Source organism: Phascolarctos cinereus, unplaced genomic scaffold (assembly GCF_003287225.1).
Source record: "Phascolarctos cinereus isolate Bilbo 61053 unplaced genomic scaffold, phaCin_HiC Scaffold_5;HRSCAF=322, whole genome shotgun sequence".
Taxonomy (NCBI): Eukaryota; Metazoa; Chordata; class Mammalia; order Diprotodontia; family Phascolarctidae; genus Phascolarctos; species Phascolarctos cinereus.
In genome coordinates, this window is record NW_027555958.1 from 329944251 (window position 1) to 329971997 (window position 27747).

A 27747-nucleotide genomic window follows, 5' to 3' on the forward strand; every position below is an offset into this window, starting at 1 on the left:
TTGGAGTCCATAGCCACCATTTTTTCTCTTCTCTCCACTCCAAATTCCACTCACTCCTTCCCCCACCCCCGACACTGAGGTGGCCCCCATCTTGTTCATGCTTAAACCCCTACCAGAAATATCTTTCCTGAGCCTGATGCTTATCCTCGGACTCAGCCTCATGGTTTTATCCTCAAGTGTATCATGCAACATCCACAGGTGATGAACTTTGACTGTTTGGGAAAATACAAATAGATGCCCACAGAAGAAACCACACTGTGACTAATCTCCCAATTCTGTATCTACCTAAAAATAGCTTAATTCATTTAAAGGGCTAGTAAACTCCCATTGGAGATGGTTCAATGGAAGTCCAGGCATTTACCAATTACCTAGAAACATCTTAATACTCTTAAAGTTACTACCTTTTAGATCTGAGTTTGGTTTATATCTTGTCATATGTCCAGACACTCATATGTAAGGATCCTCATGGTGGGTGAGGCCCTCAGTCATAAAAACGGCATGCTATCTGATGAGTGATTGTGTGTGTGTGTGTGTGTGTGTGTGAGCACCAATCTTGAATGAGGAGGCAGAAGCCCTGACCCATCTCTTTGAATGGCTTATAAGGGTTTCTGCCCATTTGATGCCTTGATAACTAACAATGAGAACAGTGACACAACACTTGTATAAGGTGACTCATTAAAACTAGCCCCACTTAAAGCTAGAGCACTTGGGATTTTTAGTAGTCAAAGTAGGCCTGTTTTCAGTGCCTATTAATGCCCCTAACCAGGCCAGCCATCCTGTAAATATACACTGCTGATCACCAAAGAAGCAGGAGAGTGGATCAGTGAAAAACCCCTGTACAAACAACTATTCTATAGATAGGGTTCATTAGCAAAGGTTTCAGAGATGATGGCTACTTTTTTTTTAAAGGCTTCTTGCTGTTCCTTGGAAAAGACACTCCATCTCAAGACTTCTGGCATTTTCACTGACTTTCCCATACCTGAAATGCTCTCCCTTATCTCTGCTCCCTGGCTTCCCTGGCTTCCTTCAGGTACTAGCTCAAATCCTGTCTCCTTCAGGCAGCCTTTTCCAATCCCCCTTAATTCTAGTGCTTTCCTTCTGTTGATTATCTCCAATTTATCCTATATATAGTTTGTTTGTACAAAGCTGTTAACATGCTGTCTCCCCGACTAGACTAAGTTTCTTGAAAGCAGAGATTGCCTTTTACTTTTCTTTATATCCCCAGTATTAGAGAAGTGCCTGGCACATAATAATTGCTTAATACTCATTAATTGACTGACCATTCATTTTCACAACAGCCAGTAGAGGTAGGTTACACTGTGATAATAGTAATTGTCCCATTTTACTGATGGGGAGGCTGAGGCACAGAGAGATTAAGTAATTTGCCTGGGACCACACAGTGAGTCAGTAACAGAGCCAGAGTAAAAAGTTTCAACTTCAGAAGCCTGCAGTCAGGACCTGGTACTTTGGACAATAAATCCTACTACTTCATATCTTCTTTCGGTTCCTTTCCAGTTTGAACTGCTTTGATTTTTTTAATACCCAAAAAGGAATCCTTAAGGGATACTACCACTGCAAAAAACAAACAAACAAAAAACCCAAACCCAAACAAAACCAAAATTAGCTACTTTTAGAAAAGAGGAATCCTGAGGATAATATAGTCCTTTTATTTGCTATTTGTCTTCTAAACAAGTTTGAGAATGTTCCTTCCTAATCAGTTAAAGCCCCTATGTCATTGACTTCCCTTTTCAGAGAAGACTAAGAACTCTGTTTTCATTCTAAAGCCAAAGGCTTGATTTTCTATAGATGGTGGGGTAGGCAGGGAGCATCTCCTGAGGTGAGTATAGGTGTGGGAGTCTAATGTTATCCCTTTTGTTTAGCGTTAGATATCCCTAGATCTGCCTCATTAAGTTATTTCCCCCAGAGTTCCTGAAATACAGTCGAAAATTCCATTTTGATGCTGGTGTTGGAGGAAAAAAAATGCACTACAGCTGTTGCACATTGGGCTTCCTGGGTTACTATGGAAGAAATGGCTGATTCATCACTTTGCATGTGAAGCAGCATGGTTAGAGAGTATCTATATAAGTTGTATTGCAAGGTGTCTAATAATTATGTTTTTACAGTATTCACAAATTCCACTTCCAAAGAACATTTTATCCACCACCCCTATTCATGAGAATCTGGGAAGAGGAAGCAGATGGTTTGGTATTAGAGCAGTCTTATGATGCATTGGCTACAAGATGAGCGGCAAATTTTGATCTTTTTTTAAGGGCAGGTTTTAGTAAAGCAGAGTACCTGGAGGGGGAGAAAATTATGTTTAGTTGTTTTTCAGTTGTTTTTCCAGACTCTTTGTGACCCCTTTTGGGGTTTTCTTGGCAAAGATACTGGAGTGGTTTGCCATTTCCTTCTCCAGTCCATTTTATAGATGAAGAAACTGAGTGACTTAAAACTTAAGCAACATGCATAGGGTCACACAGCTAGTAAGTGTCTGAGTCTGGATTTGAACTCAGGAAATGAGTCCATGCCCAACACTCTATCTACTGTGCCAATAGCTGCCCCAAGAGAGTGATAAGGAGCATTGTAGAGTGGGACAAAGGGCCTTACCTCCCAGAAGTAGTCCCAGGTCTCTTATAAGGCATATTGCCCAGAGGAACTTGGAGGCTTATGAGTTCAGGCAGCATCTCAGTACACATTTCTAAAATGTTTAGATCAGTTACATTGTGGCCCAGTTAGTTACCTTTGCCCACATCCTCTATATGTTGGGCTTAGTGGTTTTCCAAACATCAGAACAGAAAAGTGAGTGAGGAAAAGCAAGATTATATGTGATGTTTCACCTTGTCCTAGATCAAGCTCTAGGAAGCTCTGCTCTGAAGTTCTCTTGGATATTTCAAAGAGATGTAAAAAAAAAAAAAAGAAAAACACTGACCAAACTGTATCACCACTGAATACTGTACAAGAACTACTTTAGGATAACATTATTTACAATGGAATGAGATCCTTAATATTTCAAACTACTTCACATTTCATCCTTTCTCACTAAACTCTGCTTGATAAAATTAATCAAGTGGATTTCATAGCTGGCCTATTATAAACTCTTGTTAAGTTTTTTTTTTAATGTACAAAGGAATGCATTACCATATAGTAACACAATAGAGACTCTGATGAGAGACAATAACTCCATACTATTCCATCCTGAGTCCTAGGAGCCCAGTATTTGCAAAAATAACTCAATCTTTTTTTTTTAAATGCTGAGAGACAAAGGTGAGTTTGTGCAGGCTTGCCCCTCCCTCTGGCATCTGTCCTTGGTCTCAGTAAACTGGACATCGCTTTGAACTAACACTGAGGAAAGAATGAGGAAGTACAGCTCCATCCAATTTGTAAGAGTTTTCACTTTGAGGTGTTAATTATGGAAAGTTGGATTATCCACTGCCTTCCACACCCTCTACACTTAAGGAGTCGGGGAGGGGAAGGTAAAAATTAGAAGAAGGCATATGGCAAAGGACCCAGGAAGGGTGCTGAGAGGAAAAAGCAGAGGGAAGTCTTTCCCAAAGGTCACATTTTAGGCACTAGTTTCTCTTCAGCCTCCACATAATCAGTGCCACCTGAAACCTTAGATGTTTTCAGCTTCCTAACGGAAACCGACATAAGTTGTTTTAGGGGGAGAGGTGGATTTAGTATTTCTGGGTACTGCAAAGAGTCTTCTCTTCCCTCTCTCCTTCTCTGTTCCTGATCCACAAATCAGTACAAACTTTTCTGAATCCTCTGTAGCTCTCATCTCCTCCATCTCTGGGAAGCCAGGTACTATGGGCTTCTATTTACTTGAGCTTGGGTTAAAGAAAGCTGGGAGAGAGGGGTTTTAGTCTACATCTTCCTACTACTCTAAACAGGAACTGTCTCCATCCCATATGACTTTCGGTTTTGGAAGGCTGCACAATCCCAATAGATGTTTTGGAAGGTCTTACCATACTAGAATGATGTCCAATACAGGCTTTCCTATGGACTATAGACTGGCTATTGTCCGAGCTTTAGACCAAGGGCAGAAAGGCTGTTCACCACAAGTTGGCCAGCAGATAATGTTTTTTGTTTTGTTTTGTTCACAGTAATTCACAAGGACTGTTTCTAAGGCATGATGAGGTTGTAATCTGCACCCAAATGAATAACATCAAGGATTTTCTTTTTAGTATTGAAGGAGCTCCAAGGAGCTGATTTCTACCTCATTCTCCTTTCTTTCAAGCCACCGGTTTTAAGACTCTATGTGGGAAGTCTCCATGGGTCCCAAGGTCCAGTCTGGCCCTTAGCCGGCTCTCACAAATAATAACAATAGTTTACAAAGTGCTTTACATACATTATTATTTCACTTGATTAAATGCCATCACTATCTTCAAAAGTGGAGAATTATCCCAAGCTCATTGAAGTGATCTAGCTTAACTGCTGTCATTGGATGATCCCAGAAACTTAATATCTTTCAGTCTTGGACATCACTGAAAACATTCTGTTTGACTTCTTTCCAGCCACAGTTTAGGGAAAGAAGAAACCCTCTGTGCCGTCACATGCTTCTTTTTGTTTGTTTGAATTTGTTTCAGATGCCTCTGGAGACAAATCAGTCCCTAGCAGTTTGGCCTCATCTTTTTCAAAAGAAGCTGTGTGTGTCTCTCTCTCACAGCAGTGGAAATGGCTGGCCAAAGCACCTGAGGTGGGAATGTAGCATCTGTCATTACCTCCATCTCCTGATAGCACAAAAAAAATAGTTCTTAGTTCATCTCCACTGGTTCTTCCTAGAAAATCAACCCAGAGTCATGATCCTCAGAAATGATTTGCAAGAAGGGACAACAAATTCCCTACTTGAACAATGGGGAGAGAGAGAGAGAGAGAGAGAGAGAAGAGAGAGAGAGAGAGAAGAGAGAGAGAGAGAGAGAGAGAGAGAGAGAGAGATAAATCACCCACATAGGCAGTGGCAAAGTAACCTCTGTTCGACATTCTCTTGAAGGGTCTGGCAGGAAACAGACCTACTCAGAAACTGTCAAAGGAAGAACTGCCTTCCTCCTTGTTGGAAACTGCTGTGCTCAGAAGTCAAGTCTGGAAGAGGACATTTTCTAGGACAAAGTTCAGTGGTAGTTTAGTCACAACAATCCCATGCAATGCCTATTCCACTCTTCCTCTTCTTGCAGAAAGCAGAATGAGAGGGTTCCCCAGGAGTCTTCAGGATCTGGAAGCATGAGATCTGAGGTAGGCTTGTTGGATCCACTGAATAAAAGATCAAAACCTGCACAGCATCGACCGGTGCTTAGTAAGAAACCTAATATATAAAGAAGAATCTAGAACCTAAGAAAAACACAGTTGGCTTCGGCTTACAGATGAAAGTAAGAAGAGATTCAGCAGGTAGGTTAGCTCTCAACCTCAAAAGTAAGAGGCCTGATAAAACATATTCTTCAAGAAAAGGAAAGAGAAATCACTTGTTGCTATCAGATGAAATTGCTTATTTATGTTGCTTCCTTCATTTCATTCTTGATACAAAAGTGTATGTCTCTGTTGGATAGTAGGGTGAGAGCTGGGAAGAAGTCTGGATGATCACAGGTAAGCCAGGGAAACTGAAGGCAGGATTCTTAGTGTACTTCACTTCTCAGACACACCCATTGTGCTATCTCCTCCTTTCCAAAGGTCCTGGTGTCACTACAAATTTCCTCTGTCATGGTCTTCTTGTCCACATAGTGAGCAGATGAAGAATGCTTTCCAAGCTGGTGTTCAACTGTCGCCAACCCATATAAGCAAAGGAGATTACAGTGTGACTCCAATCTACAGACTTGACTCTGGGCATAAGCCTATGGACTGGCTTGTTTGTGTATCTTGGGGAAAAAATAGCATGCCAATTTACAAGCTGTGCTTCTGGATGAGTGAGTATGCAGGCAAAAAATGAGAGCTATGCAGCTGTACACACAGCTCAATACCCAGGAAATTGGGCCCATGGAAAGGGCAGAAGTGTTATGGTGTTGCCCTCCAGAGCTACCCATATCATCTAATGTTGTCAAGAGTCTAGTTAAGTCCTGACCACCTTGACCAAATTCAACTGTGAATTGTGTGGATGATACTGAGGTGTAGAATTTGCCTTCTGTGTGGTGCCTCTGAGAACATCCTATCTGGTGATAGGTATCTGGGGTGGGCAGAGCAGAGACAAATGTTCTGAGAAAAAAATGAGTCCAATGGGATTGCAAGTTTGAATTAGGGCAGGCTCATAGTGGTCTGGGAATCCTGGAGTGAGCCACCTCCAGCAGTTACAGAATCCCCAAAGCTAGGCCAGTATTGGGATTCCCTGGTGAAGGGTATGAAATAGCACTTACCATGGCATCTGACTAACTGGGATGTTTTGATCATATTCAGCTTTGTGGTACTGGAAGAGAGGGTGCAATCCCAGAGCTCTGTTTGCTTCTTTCTCAATGCAATGCTTCTTTTATACATCAGGGATCTCAAACACCATCAAGGTCCCAGTTCAGCGGTAAGTACAAGGTATTTACTGACCCATTTCCTACTCTCACCAGTAGACCAACCATTATAAAATCCATACTACACACCCACCCCGAGACCCCAGGACAGAATTTTCATTGACTTCATTGGCATTTTTGCCCACAGGTTTTGAGGCAAATGGGTATGGGGGGGATAAGAAGTCCTATTATGACTACTTACTTGCTTGTGACTCTGAGACTGACAGTACTAGGAAGGGCAACTCCAAGGCCAACAACTCTCCAGTCACCTCTTTCTTAGGTGCTTTGTAAATCAGCCTTACAAGTAAGGCCCCAACAGTATTTTCCCAGCCTGCTCTCCTCCAAGGAGAAACATGAGTAGCCAGAACAGTGATATCTTTTCTTTTTTTCTTCGCTAGGATAGAGGACTACTGGTGATCAATCAATTATCAAGAATTTATTAAGCACCTACTATGTGCTAGCCCCTGGCAGTTCCAAATGAGGAACAGAAGGATTCCTTGCAAAAGAACATGGAGATCATTTCTGCTTTGACTATTGGAACCAGGGATGAAAATTGATTGTTACGCTTTTAGTGAGCATTTATACCTTAGAAATCAGCAAATGCTACACATCAAGGCTTGACTTATTGTTTTGTTGATTGTCTAGACTTAAAGTGATGGAGAAAATGTTAATAATTAAGACTAAACTTGAAAGTGTTTTGTGCATGTATTTTCCACCCAGAGAGCTGGTTGTTAGACATTGACCAGCAAATCATTCATTGGAACTCAGTTTCCAGGAAGGGATATGCCACCTGGGGATAGGTTGTGATTTGCTCAATAGATTTTCAGGAAAATTCTAGTGTTTGCATTAGAGCGTTTAGGCAGATTTCTTCCATGGGTGTGTGTGTGTGTGTGTGTGTGTGTGTGTGTGTGTGTGTGTGTGTGTGTGTGTTTTGTGTGTCTGTTTTAAGGTAGATCTTAGTTAAGGAAGGAGAAGGGAACTGCCTGGACTACAATACAGATGAGTCAGATATTGCAAGTTCTAGGAAAGCCATTTTGTGAAGTCCAGAATAAATCAATGGAAAAGCTAGCATCCAGGATCCATTCATTTCTCTATGTCCTGGATTACTTCATGTGCAGGGGTTTATGCTATGCAAACAGTAGGTGCTTAATTAATGTTTTTTTTAAAAAAAATTGCATTCTTAGACTAGATTGATACCAGCAGGCACCAGGTAGCAGACTATAGACTCCTGAAGGAAGAAATTGGAGATGTTAGTGATAAGGAATGAGTTTCCTGTCCCAAGAAGAGAGTCTAGCAATCTTAAGACTGCAAAGAAGTAGGGGCATCTCAGAAAGGAGGCAAAACACACAGTATACTCCATTTAGTACTGAGAATTGAACAGCTGTCTTTGCCCTTTCTGGAACTGTCATGGAACTCGGACTTGCTATCTCACTCACCTGTTAAAACTCCCTTTCTCACGATTAGGGGAAGGAACTCTGACTTCTGAGGTTCTCAGAGTAACAGCTTAATCTCAAGCTACCCCAATCTCCTACCCCATCCTAAAGAGCTCTGCTGTGGAAAAATGAGGCTATGAGGATAAAATGTACAGATCATACACCCACATCTGTATGTGAAAAGGACTTGTAATGAGGAGACCCATTCCTGATTCTCCATAGGAAAAGTTTTTTTACATGGTCTTCAGTGGCTACTGGGCTGCCCTCCATCATTTGACCATTTTGTGTTACTCAGAACAGATTCTGTGCTAAATTTGAAGAGAGGGATGGCTGGGCTTCTCTCAGGGAGGATCTTCTCACTGAAGATCATCAATGTCTGGGATTTCAGTTGCCAGACAGTTTTTGCTGCCTGGTATTCAATGGCACCTCTAGTCCTGTGTGCAGAGTGACCTGGAGAAAGAAGAGGGGATAGCTATGGGTTATCCTGTTGTCCCAAATAGGGTATTTAAAGCAGTCTAGAAACCACAAGGATAGCAGCTGTAGTGATTTGTGACATGGGCCCAGAGAACACTCTCATTCCTTCCTTCTGAAATTGCCTTCTGTTTACACCACATGTATCTTGCTGGACAGTTATTTCCATATTGCCTTCCCCATTAGACATTAGACAATGTGAGTTCCTTGAGGATAGAAACTCTTTTTGCTTTTCTCTGTTATCTCCAGCCTCAATAGATAATAAGCTCTTAATAAATGCTTGTTGGCCAACTGACTGCTGTGTATGCAGAAGACCCAAGCATGAGAGGAAATTCTACTTCAACTGTGGACATGAGCATCAATAGAATTTGAGAGGTGGAAGGGACCCCATTGACCGTGTAGTCCACCATATACATACGTGAGAAGAATCCTCATTATAACCTACCTGACCAGTGTCTATCCAGTCTCTGCCTGAAGACCTCTAAGGTTTGGACAGCTCCAATTATTAGCAAGCCTTTTCTGATATTTAAACTGCTTCTTTGCAATGTCCAATCATTGCTCCTGGCAGTGTCCTCGGAGGTCAAACAGAACAAGTCCTATCCCTCCGTAAGGCTGCCCCTTTGGGGCAGCTAGGTAGTGCAGTGAGCACTGCCCTGCAGTCAGGAGGACCTGAGTTCAAATCTGGCCTCAGACACATAGCAGCTGTGTGACCCTGGCAAGTCACTTAACCCTCATTGCCTTAAAAAAGAAAAAAAGGACTGTCCTTCAAGTTTTTGAAAACAGTCATCATGTCTCTTCCTCTGTACTCGCCTCCAAATCTTCTCTCCTCCAGGGAGGTCAACATGCCCAGGTTCTGGTGCTTCACTGTGCTGGTTGTTCTCCTCTGGGCACTCTCCACTTAACCATGTCAAGTCAACAAACTTAAATATGTGAAGCACTTATTATGTATCAGGCACTATGCTAAGCAGTGGGGATAACAAGAATGAAGATGTAGCACCCAGAACTGAGTCCTAGAGAGGGGTACTGAACATAGCACTCCTGGTGAGACATGACCAGAACAGAGAGTAGGCCTGTCTTTTCCTGGAAGATATGTCTCTCTTAATACTGTCCAGGACTGAAGCAGAATTTTTGGCTGCCACATTATGCTGCTGACTCTTCTCGAGGCTTCAGTCCAATAAAACACCTATATCCTTATCAGAACAATTGCTGTTTAACTGTGCCTCCCCTACATGGTACTGGCGATGTTGATTTTTCCCCCATTTGAGTATCAAACTTTACCCTTTTTTATTAGAGTCAACCCAATGCTCTAGCCTGGCAGTATCCTTTTGGATCCTAGTTCTCATCTTGTGTTTTAGCTATTCCATTCAAACTGGGTCATCTGCAAATTTCATGAGCCTACCACCTATGCCTTTATCCAGGTCGCTGATAACAATTTTAACACATGGGGCCAAATAGAGACCTCTGAGGCACTACAATGGAGATCGGTCACATCGACATTGAACCACCAAAACCTGCTCTTTAAGTCTGGCTCTGACTCCATCAATCAACCGGGTCTGACTCCATATAATCATAGTATCATCTAATCAATATCTCTCTATCTTCTGCACAAGATTAGCATGACATGTAGTAGGAGCTTTGCTAAAATCTAAGTAAAGGTTGGGCCCACACCCACATATTTTACTTTTACCTCCTCTGCCTCGCTGACATTTTTTGGGGAAATGCCTCTAACCTTGTACCTGATGGGACTTGGCTTCCACATGTCATCATCATTCATGTGAGGCTTACATTTAATCCTGGTGGTTCCCAAAGAAAGGTTCTCCTCCTAGTCCATGTGAGAGCCATAGGAAATGTAGTAGGGGAGGAGGACACTAGGGAAGATCTCCCTCTGTTCAAATAGTCTCCTATAATTATTTTCTTCTTTACATCACTCTCAAAGGGCAGGCACATGAAATAGCATATCAGCACATCTGAGACATACAATTAAAAATCAGTACTCAGGAAGGTCTCCATAACTAGGGAGGTGGTGTGTATGATACAGTCTGAGAAAGGAAAACACTATCACTTGCTCCAACATTTCCATCAACTTCCCCGGGTCGGTAGCTTCAGTGAACTAAAACACCACTGTGTCTCTAATACAGTGGTTTAGAACTCTAATAGCTGTATAGAAACAGCTATTTCCTTCCTCTCTGGGTGGAAAAAAACAAAACGTGTGTTGGGCATCATTCCTTCCATCATCAACAACATCCAAGAGGCAGGATTGGTTTCAAAGACAACCGTGTGGGCTGGAGCAATGTAGGACTTTATTTACAGGTAGGGTCCCTGAGCTGAGTCTCCAGACCAGTTTGGGACCCAAGGAATTCACTATACCTGAACATTCCGGTTGAGGCTGACAGCTGGCATGAAGACCCCATCTACATGGTCAAAGGCAGTAGGACCCTGTTGTTGCCCATTGATATAGAAGGTCAGAGTATGCTTATTCAGATCCAGAAGTACACCAACTGTAGCCCCTTTAAATACACCACCTTCAGTCCTAGGAGAAACCCAACAAAACCCAGTTACCAATGCTGACCTTACATTGTTGGAGAAATAGATGATCACAGAATCATAGAGTTAAGGCTGGAAGGGACCTCAGAGTCCATCTATAACTTACTCATTTTACAGATCAGAAACTGAGACCCAGAGTTAAGTGACTCTGCATTGTTTATAAAGCAATACAGGAGTGTGCTGGTAAATGTTTAATAATTGGGCTGCAGAGGGGGGGGGAGAAATGTATGCACAAACCTTCAAGTTTAATATATATTTAACACTTTCTTAAATCTAGACAATCAATAAAACAATAAATGAAGCCCTGATTTGCAGCATTTAGCAATTCCAAAGCGTAAATGCCTACATTGAAAATTTCACAATCAGCTTTAGCAAGTCAGTTAGTAAACCCCTGATGAAATCTCAGCATAAGACATTCAGTCCTTTGGCTTTATTCAACTGAAATCAATTCAACTAATCTTTAAGTACCTACTGTACATCAAGCTTGGTGCAAGGCAATTGGATTAAAAGATTTTTTTTTTTGAAGTCACAGTCCTGGGGCAGCTAGGTGGTGCAATGGATGGAGCACTGGCTCTGGAGTCAGCAGGACCTCAGTTCAAATCTGTCCTCAGACACTTGACACTTACTAGCTATGTGACCCTGGGCAGGTCACTTAACCCCAATTACCTTGAAAAAAAAAGTCACAGTCTCTGTCCTCCAGGAGTCAAAAATCAGGTGAATAACCAGATGTAGTCACAAATAAACATTATCTATTAAAATATAATTAAGGAAAGGGCAGTGTGGTACAGTAGAAAGCATCCTGGATTTGGAGTCAGAGGATTTAGGTATAAATCACACTACTCTGCCCCTTATTTGCCCATGTGACCTTGAGCATATTACTTAATTTCTGTGGACCTAAGTTCCTCAACTGTAAATCTCCGCTCCCAACTACATTCTGTGTGCCTGTAACATGGGAGGGCAAAGGGTGGTCCAAATCAAGTAATAGGCCCAAGAGATTCAAGGGATCACTTTTAATTGGGAGAAAGGGAGAATCACAGAAGTCTTGAAGGAGGTGGCACCTAACCTTGGACTTTTAAGAATGAAGATTTCAACAGGTAGCAGTGGGAAGTTACCTCAAGGCATGGTGTTAGCAAATCTATAGAGGTACAAGAGTGAGCAGATGAAATCAGTGAGAAACAAATAGTAACTTGGCCAGAGCACAGAGTGTGTGAAAGGGAGCCGTGTAACATAAAGCTGGAAAGCCATGTTGGAACCAGGCTGTTGAGGAACTTGAAAAACAGGCTAAGGAGTTTCTATTTCATTTTTAAGCACTAATGAATTACTGAAGGTTTTTTGATCAGGAGCCTGACTTTATGATACCTATGAATTAGAAAAATTACTTTGGTGATTCTGTGAAGGATGGTGAGGTAAAGGTAATGACTAGAGTCAGAGAGGTCATTGAGGAAGCCATTATAGTCTAGGAAATAGCATAGTCCGAGTAACAAGGGCTAGAACTAGGGTATTGACAATGTGAGTAGAGAGAAAGGCATAGGGTATGAAAGATGTTGTAGAACAGAGGTGTCAAACTGTGGGAAACAGATTAAAATGTATTTGGGAAACATTTAACAAAATAAATTAAAATATAATAAAACACATGTAATGTTAATATGCCCCTCCTGGATCATTGCCTTATTGGTAAAGGCAATGTAGCTCAAATTAAACTAAGAGCTATTCCAGGCAGGGTTCCCAAGATGGGAAAGTCCTGACAAAAGATGATCCACTGGATAAGGAAATGGTAAATCACTCCAGTATCTTTGCCAAGAAAACCCCATGGACAATATTAAAATGATCAAAGGTATGATGCCAGAAGATGAGCCCCTCAGGTGGGAAGGTGTCCAACACATCACTGGGGAAGAGAGGAGGACAACTACAAGTAGCTGCAGAAAGAATGAAGCAGCTGGGTCAAAGCTGAAAGGAAGCTCAGCTGCAGATGTGTCTGGTGACTGAAAAAAGTCTGATGCTATAAAGATCAATATTGCATAGGAATGTGGTAAGAGCTAGAAACCAAGGTAAGCTGGATGTGGTCGATAGGTAATAGATTAAATATCAGCATCTTGGGTGTCAGTGAACTTGAATGGATGCGAATGGGTGAATTTAATTCAGATGATCATTACATATACAACTGTGGGCAAGAATCCCTTAGAAGAAATGAAAGGAGCCCTCATAGTCAATAAAAGGGTGAGAAAAGCAAGTACTGGGCTATAATCTCAAAAATGACAGAATGATATCTGTTTGAGTCCGAGGCAAACCATTCAACATCATAGTGATAAAGTCTATGCTCCAACCACTGATGCCAAAGAGGCCAAAGTTGATCGATTCTATAAAGACCTACATCATCTTCTAGAAATAACACCAAAAAAAGATGTCATATTTGTCATAGTGGATTGGAATACTGAAGTAGGACATCAAAAGATAGTTGTAAAAACAGGCAAGTTTGGCCTTGGAGTACAAAATGAAGCAGGGCAGATACTAAGAATTTTGTCAAGATAACTCACTAGTCATAGCAAACACTCTTTTTCAATAGCACAAAAGGCAACTCTGCACATGAAAATCACCAGATGGTCAATATTGAAATCAGATTGACTACATACTTTGCAGCCACAGCTGAAGAAGCTCTATACAGTCAGTTAAAACAAGATCTGGAGCTGACTGTGGCTCTGATTATGAGCTTCTTATTGCAAAATTCAGACTTAAACTGAAGTAGGGAAAACTATCAGACCATGTAGGTATGGCCTAAGCAATATGCCTTATGAATATGAAGTAGAAATGATGACTAGATTTAAGGATTAGATCTGGTAGATAACAGTACCTGAAGAAATATGGACAGAGGTTCACAGTATTGTACAGGGGGCAGCAACAAAAAACATTCCAAAGGAAAAAGAAAAGCAAGAAAGCAAAATGGCTGTCTGATGAGGTTTTACAAATAGTTGAAAGAAGGAAAGTGAAAAGTAAAGCAGAAAGGAAAAGATGCAGAATTCCAGAGGCTAGCAAGGAGAGATAAGAAGGTTTTCTTAAATGAGCAATGCAAAGAAATAGAAGAAAACAATAGGATGGGAAAGATGAGATCTCTTCAAGAAAATTAGAGATATTAAGGGATATTTTCATGCAAAAATGGGTATGATAAAGGACAAAAATAGTAGAGAAGTAACAGAAGTATAAGAGATTAAGAAGAGGTGGCAACAACTACAGAAGAAAGATGTTAACATCATCGATAACCACGATGGTGTGATGACTGATCCAGAGCCATACACATCTTGGAGAATGAAATCAAGTGGGCCTTAGGAAGCATTACTAACAATAAGGCTAGTAAAGATGACAGACTTCCAGCTGAGCTATTTAAAGTACTAAAAGATGATGCTGTTAAAGTGCGGTGCTCAATATGCCAGCAAATTTGGAAAACTCAACAGTGGCCACCAGATTGGAAAAGATCAGTTTATGTCTCAATCCTAATAAGGGCAATGCCAAAGAATGTTAAAATTACCAAATAACTGTGCTCTTTTCACATGCCAGCTTAAGATTCTGCCAGCTAAGCTTCAGCAATATATGAACTGAGAATTACTATAATTGGTGATTTTTTTTGAAGGGGCAGAGGCCTTTGAAGAGGAATTAGAGACTGAATCGCCAAATTGCTGGATTATGAGAAAGCAAGGGAATTCCAGAAAAACTTCTGCTTCTTTGACTACACTAAAGCCTTTGACTGTGTGGATAACAACAAAATGTGGCAAGTCCTCAAAAAGAAAGGAGATCATCTTACTTGTCTCCTGAGGAACCTGTATGTGGGCCAAGAAGAAACATGGAACAACTCATTGATTTAAGATTGGTAAAGGAGAATGACAAAGCTGTATATTGTCACATTATTTAACTTATATGCAGAGTGCATCATGCAAAATGCCAGACTGAATGAATTAAAAGCCAGAATTATGGTTGCTAGGAGAAAAATCAACAATTTAAAAAAACTTAAGGCCAATTTCTCAGATAAAGGTCTCAAAATCTCAGACATATAGAGAACTTTGCCAAGTTTATAAGAATACAAGTCATTCCTCAATTGATGAGTGATCAAAGGATATAAACAGGCAGTTTTTTGATGAAGAAATTAAAACCGTATATAGTCATATGAAAAGATGCTCTAAATCATTATTAATTGGATAAATGTAAATTAAAGCAACTTTGAGACATCATTTTACACCTACCAGATTGGCTTAAATGATAGAAGTGAAAAATGACAAATGTTGGAAGGGATACGGAAATACTGAGACACTAATACACTCTTGGTGGAACTGTGAACTGATCCTACCATTTTGGAGAGCAATTTGAATTCATGCCCAAAGAGTTATAAAACTGTATATATACCCTTTGACCAAGCAGTACCACTATTAGGTCTGTTTCCCAAGGTGATCAGGGAAAAAGGAAAAGAACATATGTGTTCTAAAACATTCATAGCAGCTCTCTTTGTGGTAGCAAAGAACTGGAAATTGAGGGAATGCCCATCAAGTGGGGAATGGCTAAACAACTGTGATGGAACACTACTATGCTGTGAGAAATGAGCAGGCTGAGGTTAGAAAAAAACATGTAAAGACTTGCATGAAAAAATAGAGTGAATGAACAGAACTAAGAATGTTGTAAACAGTAACAACAATTATTCAAAGAATAACTGAATAACTAAGTTGTTCTGAGTATTATAAATACTTAAATCAACTATAAAAGAGCTATAAAGGAAGATACTGTCCACCTCCAGAGAAAGAACAAATAAATGAAAGTGTGCATAGTATGGCTTTACATATATTTTTATATATACACATATGTGTGTATGTCTATATCTATGTCCAATGGTGGCCTTCTCTAGTGCAGGGTGGAGAGGGAGGGAGAGAGACAGTTTGGAACTTAAAGTGTAACAAAAATATAAATAAAATTTAAGAAAAGAAAAGAGAAGCCAAAACAAAAAGAAATATCAACAATCTCAGATATACAGATGATACCACTCTGACAGCAGAAAGTGAAGAAGAATTAAGAAGCCTCTTAATGAAGGTGAAAGGGAGAGTGTAAAAGCTGGCTTGAAGCTTAACATGAAAAAAAAACCAAACTAAGATCTTGGCAACTAGTTCCATCAGTTCCTGGCAAACAGAGGGAGAAGAAATGGAAGCAGTGTCAGATTTTATGTACTGGGGCTAGAAAATCACTGCAGACGGTGACTGCAGCCATGAAATTAGAAAATGATTGCTCCTTGGAAAGAAGCTATGGCAAATCTGGACAGCATACTAAAAAGCAGAGACATCGTCTTGCTGACAAAGGTCCTTATGGTCAAAGCTATGGTTCTTCCAGTAGCAATGTATGGCTATGAGAGTTGGACTATAAGGAAAGCCACATGCCACAGAATCTACATTTTAAAATTGTGGTGCTGAAGAAGACTTTTGAGAGTCCCTTGAACAGCAAAGAGATCAAATCAGTTAATACTTTAAAAAAATTAATTCAGACTATTTACTGGAAGGTCAAACACTGAAGCAGAAACTTAAATACTTTGGCCACATGGTAAAAAGACAGGACTCATTGGAAAAGACACTGATGTTGGGAAAGATTAAAGGCAAAAGGAAAAGGGGATGGCAGAGGATGAGATAGATGGATAGTGTCATGGAAGCAATGAACATGCGCTTGGACGGACCTCGGGAGATGGTGGAGGATAGAACTACTTGGTATGTTATAATCCATAGGGTCACAAAGAGTCGGACATGACTAAATGATTGAACAATAACAAATGTTAATATGTGGTTTTCTAAGTTAATTTACCAGCTCAAGGGATCCTTATGTATGGTTTGGTGGCCCTCTTTCTATTTGCCTTTGACACCACTACTGTAGAGTTAATAGGACTTAGCAAGTCATTAGACTTGGAGAGGGAGAGGGAGAGAAGGGGCCAAGATAATTCCCAAGTTTTGACACTGGATGTTTGGGAGAGTGGGGAAGCAATTTAGAGATGATAGATGTGATGTTCAACTTGGGACATAAAAGAATCTGAGGTTGGAGCATATAGGCACAGATGTTTCCTGGGCAGCTGTAAATTCAGTGTTTATCCAGTGGTTTGTTTTAAGAAGTTCAGAACACTTTTATGTACATTATCTTGTTTGACCTTCATAAATATCTTGTAATTTGGTGGTGCAGTGGGTAAGTAACAGTGCTGGAATTGGAGGCAGAGAACCTTTGAATCCCAGCTGAATCTCCCCTCTGTTGCTACTGCATGTGGGTCCTTGAGCAAGTCACAATCTCTCTAGGTCTCAGTTTCCTACTCTTTAAAATGAGACGGCTTAGACCTGATGATCTCTAAAGTGACTTTCAGTTCTAAATTTATGACCTCTATTGGCTAATTAATAGCCTAGCATTCACAATAGTTCTGTTATCTTCCTTTTTCAGATAAGGAAAGTTTAGAGAGCTTATGACTTGCTCGAGGTCACTCAGTTACACAATGACAGAGTTAAGACAAACCTAAACCTCTAAGCCCAGAACTCATTTTCCTAAGGCATGTTGTCTCTCACAAATAAATTCCTTTTAAAATGTAAGTACCCCCAGCAAGGTGAATGCAGTAAGCAGTTAGCCTACCTCTTAGTGAGATTCACCTTATTTGGACATTTTCTTCTTCCTAATTAACTGGGATCAGAGTACTGAGGAGTTCAGAGTTTTGATGGGAGAGATTATATTTTGAGCTAGGCCCTACCTGATTAGGGCAGGTCTCATTGGGAAGCTGCATAAGGCAGCATGAGGTTACTGAGTATGCCAGGTGGGCAAGTATGTCAGCAAAGTGGGAACGGTGCAGTCAATAGAACTTAAATGATTTTACACTTTTGCCTAGAAATGACTTTACTCCTCACAAAAAAATGCTAAAAGAGAGAACTGTAATTAATAGCATAAGTTAAAATTCTAGGCCTCTCAGCCCTTTGTTAAAGTATCCAAAGAAGGAAAATTGTTCCCTCAAGTCTAGCCTTTTAACAGAATAAATTCAAGATAATCAATACAGTGGCTGGAAGGGAGTGGGGCTGGGGAGGGGGGGAGGGAAGCAACAGCATTAAGGGACATAGTGGAAAGCTTGTTGCAGAAGGTGGGATTTTAGGTGGTTCTTTAAGGAAGCAAGGAAAGCCAGGAGGCACAGGTTGGGAGGGAGAGATGAGATGTCTTGTGTGCTATTCCTAACAGCAAGGGGGACATTATCATTGTATCACAGAGTATGTAGGGGAGAACAGGGAATAAGAACTTACTGTGTGCCTGGCACATAGTAGGTGCTTAATAAATTCTTTTTTTTTCTCCCCAATCACTCATCTGGGCTTTGTCTCATTTCCTTTGAGAGAAATTGACATTTCTCCCATGGCAACTATATTCCCAGCCAAAGCTGCCAAGGTTCTTTACTCAACTCGTAACTATTTCTGTCTGAGGACCTAAGCTCTTTCCTCCCCAATCTTGAGTTTAAACTTTAGACCAGGAAACTTCAAAATCCAAACTTCAAATGAAGGGAATTGGAATCCAGTTTGGATTCAGTCAAAGGGCCAAACTTGAAGACCTAGAGGGCCACATGTGGCTTCAAGGCCACAGGTTCCCCACCCCTGCTAGACAGACCCTTGTCAGAGTAATCAAGGGTCATGTTTTATGTATAAACTAACTTTTTCCAACAGTAGTTCATTAGTATGTGAGCTCCTGAGGGCAGGGTCTGTGTTTTTGCCTTTTTTTTTTAATATCCTTAGCACTTAGCACAATATCTTGAACACAGTAAGAGCTTTATAAATCTTTGTTGACTGACTGAGTAGTTCAAAATAAATCTCCCTATCAGCCTAACTTTCACTGATGGTATGATCTAAGGCTCTCATTTAGAAAAAAAAAAATCCTGCCCATCAACTCATCCTGGTACTTGAAAACATATTAGAGCTATTTCAGCATTGGTATCTACTAAAAATTCAAATCCTTTCGTAAGAGGTGATATTTTAAATATTTATGCCTTAGTACAAATGAGTTCATCCCTTATCTGAAAGATTTTTTAATTTGGTTGGAGTAGGAACAGGAAAGAGGAATGAATTTAGGTTATAATGAAGGGGGAGGGAAAGCTTTAAAAGGGGAATTGGAGACACTGAAGATAGACCTTATCTTTTCACAATTTTTCCCCCCTAATACTGGCTGTGGAAAGGCTCCCTCACAGTGCAGAGCAAGGATGTGTCTGGGGCTGGGGATTCAGGGTCCTGCAACGCCATAGACAATCAGTGCTAGTGCTGTTTTGAGAGAGACCACAGTGTGGCAGTACAGGATAGGGAAGTGGTTGATAGCATGGCGACAAAGATGCCGTACTCTGGTAGGTGAAGCCAGCCTTTGTCTTGAACAGATTCAAACATCCTTCTTCCCCAAACTTAACTGGCTCCATCTCTACCCCTCCTAGTCTCCTGACTGTTGCCTGAAAGCCTTCTCCAGCAGTATCTTCTATAAACCTGTTAGCCCCAGATACTGAAGAAATCCAGAGTGCCTCCCTCCCTCTGCCTTCTCCTGTGGCCTTTCAGTACATATGCTGCCAATAACTCTAAGCCTCATCCTCATAACTTAAAGATCTGGAGAGGGAAGAAACTGAAATCAGTGGTGCCCATGAGATTGTTGGGTTCTCTGCAAATTACAGTCCTATAAGTTTCCCAGTCTCCATTTCCTTACTAAAGGCTAACTAAAGGCCTGACTGGACAAATCTCTCTTAACTACAGAAAACAGGGAAGAAAGTGACGTGTCCTCAAGAATCTGGGCCAGAAGATGGTCTCCCACTTTGTAAGGGCATGGGCCAGAGAGTAAAGACTGAACCGAGATCCCTCTCCCCTAAAAATAGCCATATGCATGCCATTAGGACAAATACAGCTCTACCTAAAGGAGGTTGGGGAGGGGGTTTCCACGGTTTTCAGTTCTTCTCTGGACCATTAGGGTACCCTTGGGCAAAGTACTTCCCTCTTGCAGGTCTAGGTTTCCCAATAAGAAAAAGATGACACCTTTCAGTGTCTGGGAGAAATATCTGATTGCTATTTCTAAGGGGTTTGTCAGAAAGAGCCAAGCAAGACAGAGGAAACCCTTGGGCAAATTACTTCCCTCTTGCAGGTCTAGGTTTCCCAATAAGAAAAAGATGACACCTTTCAGTGTCTGGGAGAAATATCTGATTGCTATTTTTAAGGGATTTGCCAGAAAGAGCCAAGCAAGACAGAGGAAACCAAAGAATTTCCTTTTGCAGACTCAATTTCCAGCCTTGCCCTTTAGATTTCTCTAACCCTCCTTCCTTTCTGGTTGAAGAGAGAGAATAGCACATGGAAAATCTAGAAGCAAAGTGTGGCTTGGGGCCTTCTCCCTCTCTGTTTCTAGGTTTCTCGGCCAGAGGAGAGCACATTGACTGATTTCAGTGATTTTCCATTCCTTGTATACCCTGGCAGAGGATAAAGACGAAATCTCTCTAGAGAAACAGAAAGAGGGCACTGAGTAGAGAAGGGAGGAGTCAGGTCGGTGCTGTTGCATTCACTGTGGTTAAGGAGAGTGACCAAGGTGACCATGAAATACTGGAGTGAGTCCAGGCATTGCAGATACCTCTCTCCAACCAGGCTAAATAGAACACCAGTCTCCCCTGCTGCAACCTACCTTAGGTTGGTCAGGTCTTAATCAGCCCTCCTGTACTCGGAGGTTACAATAAGCCTGTTAACTTAATTCTTTTTAAAAAAATTCTTTTCTTTCACTCATTTGATTCCAACACTATTTACTGAGAGCTTGCTATTTATTTTATGCATATAGTGTGCATATACTCAGTGCTAAGGGATACATAAAGATAAATAAAACATGGTTCTTTTTAGGTATTTTTATCTCCTGTAATTTGCTTCTGTTGCCTTATACTCAAGCAAAAGCAGGCAGATAGACAGCAATGTGGTACAGTGGAAAAACTATTCTCTCTGAAGTCACAAGACCTGGGTTCAAATCCTGCCTGTGACACTTACTATCTCTGTGATCTTAGATATTTCACCTAACTGAGCAGCCCCAGTTTCCTCACATGTGAAAGGAGGAGGTTATAGAGGGCTTGTGAAGTCCGTTCCAGCACTATATCAATGATCTAGGAGGTACAATGTGCCTATTTGCAAAGTGAAAAGAAATGGAACCCTCTTTCCCCTGAGTAACCCCTGCTAGAGGAAGCATGAAACTGAGTTTGGAACACAATGAATGCTGGACAAAGCATGCACATCCCAAAGCCAGGGAGGGAAACTATCCTCAATAAGACAGAGGCATAAAATCCCAAAGAACAGGAACCAATTAGTGTCTAATGGCACTTGGCTGCAGTAGCCATTTAATTAAAGAAGAACTGTGAATTTGAGGGAAGTGAGTTTTGGGTTAAAGTGCAAAGTTTCAGGAAATGAGGAAGTTCAATTCACAAGAGACCTTTTAAAGCTAGGGCACAAATCCTTGCCATGGCTGACTGTGGAGGAGATGGGCTGAATAGGAACTAATAAAGGAAGATGTATGTGGTTGTTGTTGCTGTTTCTCAACTTATCTCTTGCTCCTAGTACCATCTTGTACTGAGCCAAGTAATCATTTCCCCCTACTTGTGCTCTGGGTCACTTTTCCCTCTTGAAAATAGGGACCAAGAGTAACTAAAATGTTTCCCAGCATCCCAGATGATGATGATTATAAAACAGAAGAAGAGAAGGACATCACTCAAATGGGAAGGTTCATTCAGAGAGATACCAGTGAGCCCAGATCATAAGGGACAGCTGATAGTCAAGCCCAGGACCACTCACCGGTTGGTGTGGGAGTTGCAGTGCATGAACCAGCTGCGGTTATTGTCCACGTACATGGCCCAGGCCTTGTCATCCTTGCCCAGCATCATATCCTTGACCACATTAACTCTGGCTACACCAAAAGCTGGATCCGGATGGTTGTCATATCGGTCCACGTGGAATTCCCAGTAATGGACTCCCTTGGAAAAAGCTGCTGTGCCCAGCACCACCCGGTCATCATAACTGCTACATGTAGCTGTCTGGTTGTCATTTGATAGGACGATGTCCCGGTGGCCAGAGTTGGGGTCAAATGTGAACCAGGCCACTGTACCAGAAAGAGATGAGAGAGAGAGAGAGAGAGAGAGAGAGAGAGAGAGAGAGAGAGAGAAAGAGAGAGAGAGAGAGACAGAGAGACAGAGCTGAGTTCAAATTTGTGCTCAGACATTTACTTTCTGGGTGACCCTGGGCAAGACATGTAACCTCTGTTTTCCTCAGTTTCCTCAACTGGGAAATGGGGTTAAAAAAAGCACCTACCCCAACAGGGTTGTTGTGATGATAAAATGAGATAATAATTATAGAAGGGACTTAGCTCAGTGCCTGGCACAAAGCAGGCACTATATAAATCCTTTCTCCCTTCTCAGTCTGATAGAAAAAGGGCTCCACACAGCTACCAAAGAAATTATTCATAAAATATTGATCCGACCATGTCACTTCCCTACTCAGTAAACTCCAGTGGCTCCCTATTAGTTCTAGAATCAATTATGAACTCTTCTGTTGATCATTCCCCACCTGGTCCCAACCTACTTTTCCAGCCTCTTACACATTACTCTCTATCGCATGCCCTGTGCTGGATTGTAATTTGCTGCATATTTGACTCTCCATCTTATTTTTACATATCCTTACATTGGCTGACCCCTATACCTGGAAGGTATTCCTTCCTCATCTTTTCCTCCTGGCAAAGGTTTAGGTTACTGAAGTCCACTGCCGTGAGGTGTGCCATGCTGCTAGCATCATAGAGTTTAAAGTTGTGAGGGAATCTACTCCAATCCTCATTTTATAGATGAGGAAACTGAGACACAGAGATGTTACTCAATTTGCCCGACTTTACATAGTGAAGAACAGAACCCATCCACAAGGGTAAGGGAGGCTGGTGAACATTTTTAGAGTTGTCTAGTTGTTTTGTAAGCTGGAATATTTTAAATATGCATCTAGCAGGCAGATCTACTGTTACCTCTGATACATTTTGGCTGTGTGACCTCAGCAAGACATTTAACTGCTGAGTACTTCCGGCAGGTTCCCCACCCCAGCGTCTAACGCTACCCATTGCAGAGAAGGTGCCAAAGTTTATGCACTGATTGAAATGGCTTGTGAAAAAAAAATACTGACCAGCTTCCCCCTTTATTTTTGCTGCTTCTTGGGCTCTTATGCTCCCCTGGGAGCATGGTCACCTGGGTTACAATGTGGAACTTCTGATTCTTTATGAACAGTAAGCAGTGAATGAGTAATAGGGAGTAGGCCACTGTGGGGCAAGGAAGGGACAGCAGCTGGGGAAAAGGGAAAGCTGTGGCCTTGATCTAGCAGAGGCAAAATATCCATGGATTTTGATTCTCTGTCCCTGGTATTGTTCCCAACTACTGGCATGGAAAATCAGGATCTGATTATCTATAAATGTACTCACATGACCTAAAAACCAGATGGGTGTTTAGGCTAAATAAAGCCAGCTGTCACATCTGAGCTCTTTTCACTTTGTTTTTGATGAATGTGTTAGTGTGAGTAGAAAGGGCTAAAGCCCTAGAGACTGAAACTCATTCAACCTTACAACATCAAATGCCATTCAGAGGTCATCACATGCAGCAAGCAGCAGCAGCAACAACAACCCTACCGCCCAGGCGGCTCCATGCCTAGCCCACCAGCATAGCTTGGACATCAAGGGAATCTTCCCAACCTTCTAGGACTGGTGGATTTTTAGTCTCTCACACAGGTGACTAAAGAATAGCTGTTCTAGTTGCTGCATGGGGTTAGGTATAGACAAGGAGGGATATTTCTGTGTTCTTAGGACAAGATGAAGTAGGCATCTTGTTATCTTATGTCAGAGCAAGGAGTATAACAACATATTAGTTCTGTGTTCTAAGCTGCTGATGTTTCCCTTGCAATGTTTGCTGCTATCAGGCCATCCCACCCTCAAGATGAAATGCAGTCCAGGTTTGCATCCTTAGGGAAATAAATATTCCAGAGGAAACCAGGGACATGTGTGGCCATATCTGTCACCTTCTGAAGAAAAATGTAAACAAGACTCACCATCAGATGTCTGGAGAACAACAGTCTTGCTATAAGGCCCAACTCCAGAGGAATTGAAAGCCTTGACTCTTGCATTGTATGTACTGTTGAAATGAAGGCCATCAATGGTGCAGAGGGTTTCCTTGCCAACATAGACTTCCTAAATGAGAAGCAAGATTGTTAAGTTTTTTTCCTATTTGTACATCTCAATTAGGAAATGGCACAAAAGCAATAAGTAGATAATAATTCAGTAACTTAAGACTTTCCTGGGGGGTGGGGAGCAGGAGTAGATCTAATGATATCTAAATTTACTCTCAGCTATAAGCCTTATGATCCTATGATTTTCATAGAACTTCATAGCAGCTATTGTTGGAGTAAGAATCATAATAATCAATGATCCCTTATTGCCCTGGGTCACCTCAAAGCAGAAGATCAGCCCAACATTAAAGCTGGTCATCAATTCAGAGTACTTAGTAATATCAAGCTGGCTGACATATATTGACTTGATAACCTCCTCTAGCCAGTAGTATCTGTTATCTAATTCAATTCAATTCAACCCAACAATAATTTATTAATCACCTACCATGACCAGGCATTATGCTAGACATTGGGAATAGGACAAAAAATTTTTGCTGAAAGATTCTGCTCCTTATATATGTGAATATGTTGGTAACTGAAAGGGGCAGAACAAGAATACTGCTTTGGTAAGGAAAAGTGATAAGATCAGCTTGAAGAAAAAATAGCCTCTCAGATAAAATGTTGATAGAAGATTCAGATGCTCCTGAGGATCTGAGAGAGAATTGCCCCTGAGATAAATGAGTACATGAAGAACTATTTGAAGGCAGATCATTGACTGAGATAATTGGATTCAGGCCACTATGGTCTATTAGCTCATTTGTATATTACTATTTTCAGTTCTTTGAAAGATGTAGTTAATTATAAATCAAATAACTGGGGAATATGAGACAGTCATATGAGAGCATTTGAGGTCATAACTGAAAGAAAAGTACAATTCTTGATTTTCACATCATAAGTTGCAAATTGATCTTTTTTATGAGTACTTATTTGAGGGACTAGAAGCTAGGAAGAAGGAGCTAAAATAAGGAGAAAGAGATGATCAGGTAAAGATAGAAGTAGGAGAGTCAGAGACAGAAGATACAGAAGGCTACAACAGTAGTTACTTATAGAAAACAGAGTATAGCAGCTGACAGAAGCTGATCAAGGCTTATAGGAAGGATCTACAGCTGTTTTGTTGGGAACTGTGCTGATTAGAAGAGAGAAGCTGCTTTTCTGAGAGTTGATTGGTTGAAGAAATGCAGTATTATCCTCTAGTGCCATCTACAGCCTTAGAAAAGGGAAATTTCTCAAGTGTTTGCCTGCATTACCCTTTATTTTCCTCTGCTCTCTGGTTAGACAGAGTGGGAAAGGCATGCTTTGCATCTTCTTTGCTTTGAAAAGAGGCGGAACTTTGTTGAGAAATGATTGGATAAAACAGAATTCCCTGCTATTTGAGGAGCTGGCTGGGGTAAGGGTGCATGGCCCTATTGCTATATACAACTTGAGAGGGAGAAACTCCACAGAGCTGACCTCAGAGAGCTTAGTAGTTCTCCAGTTTAAGGCCATTGTTTGACACTAAAAGAGCATAATACTTTTTTCAGCACCCTGTTAAGGCTGGCTATTGGAAGTTGGAGCTTATCATTGCTTTAACATCCCAAGAGCAGCCCAGAGGCAACTTTGTCCATCAAGAAAGCTGTGAGGACAAGGAGGAAAGCAGATATCAGAGAAGTAGTTTTGCCCAGAAGGTGACTAGTGGTACAGGTATTCTCCAAAGAAACCAAGGACAAAGCAGACATCTCGAGTTATGAAGTGCCCTGGCTACCTGGGTTTTCCTAGTCATGTGCCTCCCTGCTAGGTTTCTGTGTTATTCTATGGCTTGAAATTATACAGTATCACCAAAATAATGCTGAAGTTTAAAAAAACGAGCCTTTGTCTCAGGGAGAAACCTGAGTTCATTAAAAACATTGTTTGATTGCCCAAAGGCAATGCAGCCTAATTTCATTGTCCTGGTCAATTCTGGGGCTAGTTCATTGTCCATGTGCAGTACCTGTCCAGATATATGCACTGGTAGACCAGATATGTGACTTATACATCAAAATGCATATAATAGTCTGGACAACTATTCATCCACTTGTTTTTTTCCCCGTTTGAATTGGTGGGTGAACTTTTTGATTGAGTAGAGATCTCAACAGGAAATTCTGCAATGTTTTAGGGCTTAATATATCTAGTACAGTGTGATCTGAAAACACAAGAATCTGGAGGACCTCACCATCTATAAAGAATCCCTCTTTAATTTGGCCTCTTATTCAGACCTCCTCCATGGCAGTGGCAATGATATTTGGTGAGCACACATTTGGTGGTTTTATACTTCTTTTGGATTAATTATCAGGGAGTCATTGAACAAAGTTATCTGTTATTCTTTCTTTCTTGGACTCTAATATAATTTTGATCTATGCATGGTAGTTGCCTTGTTGAAAGAAAGCCTTTAAAGTGGCATTTTACTTTATAGTATAACATTTTTTAATAGTCAGCCAACAATAAGCATAATGGGATCATGTATTCTTTGCACATTTCCATCCAGTCATTATGTGACTGAAAAGAATAGCCTAAAGCAGGATACGATTTGTGAAAATCTGCCTGTTCCCTTCTCAAGCTTTCATCAAGGATATTCTCAATGCATGTGTTTATTATTATTATAAAAACATATTTAAAAGACTCTATGTGGATGGAAAGACAGGTTTATGGAATGGTAGTTATTGATACTTTCTTAATCACTTTTTTGGGGTAATCATAAAATATAGGGGTTTTTTTCTATAAGTGATTGGTATCTTTCCTTTTTTCAGATAGCCCAAGAATTAATCTCTCAATGTCCTCTACATTGTGTTGCTTCCAGCACAGATCTCTGTGTATACTTGGTCTAGTTTAACTGTTCTTCCTTTCTTTTCTAGTGACTTCTTGTACAGTACACCAGTGACTGTGATATTATGATTCAAGTGTGAAGACATCTGTCATTTGTGGAGAAAGCAGTTTGTTATAGAAATCCCTACCTCCAACCAGAACTCAAGCTCCCATCCATGTGACTCTGACTTCTGATTGGTGAGCATTGCGTGTTACCTTATTTTATTGCCTTATCTTGCCTGTTCTCAGGCCCATCACATCACTTCTCAGAATCTCTATGCAATGCCTCTGTATTCTCTGCCCCCAATTCTCAGTCCCACCTTCCAATTCTATCAGTGAGAACAGTAGTCAAGTGAACATTATTATTCCTGGAAAGGATATGTCAGTCATTTGACTTACAGTTGCTCTATCTATCTATCTTCTGACTTCCTGGTCCAAAACATTTCTCCTGGCCACCCTTCTCCTTTATGTGTTGTCTTCTCTTATTAAAATATAAACTCCAGGGAAGAGACTTGCTTACTTGTATTCCCAGTGCTTAACATAATGTCTGGCACATAATAAGCATTTAAACTTTTTCATTCATTCATTCATATTGATATTTTGCATTCTCTCTCTCTCTCTCTCTCTCTCTCTCTCTCTCTCTCTCTCTCTCCCCCCCCCCCCATTTCCCTCTCTCCCCACATCTTGACTGGATCTCTCTATCTTGCCTAGGTTGGAAGTGCAACAATCAGTCACATTGCCCAATAGCACTACTAATAGGCAGGGAAGCTTTGATCTGCTTCATTTCTGACCTTGGTTGGTTTGTCC

At 41.0% G+C, this 27747-nt stretch overlaps 1 protein-coding gene across 14 annotated transcripts in view; it reads right to left on the reverse strand.

The window, feature by feature from the left end:
• Positions 1 to 7826: 7826 nt before the first annotated feature.
• Positions 7827 to 27747, reverse strand: part of TRIM67 (tripartite motif containing 67) — a 77761-nt gene continuing 57840 nt past the window's right edge. For 5 of the 14 annotated variants that reach the window (XM_021000468.2, XM_078156804.1, XM_021000469.2 and 2 more), the window contains 4 exons: positions 24007 to 24145; positions 21730 to 22033; positions 10748 to 10910; positions 7827 to 8359 (listed from right to left, as the gene is read on the reverse strand). In XM_021000468.2, the coding sequence (XP_020856127.1) occupies positions 8294 to 8359; positions 10748 to 10910; positions 21730 to 22033; positions 24007 to 24145 (672 nt within the window). In that variant the 3' untranslated portion in view covers positions 7827 to 8293. Of the gene's footprint in view, positions 8360 to 10747; positions 10911 to 21729; positions 22034 to 22629; positions 22647 to 23948; positions 24146 to 27747 lie in introns of all 14 variants that reach the window. The other 9 variants (XM_078156806.1, XM_078156805.1, XM_078156809.1 and 6 more) reach the window with 7 other exon arrangements.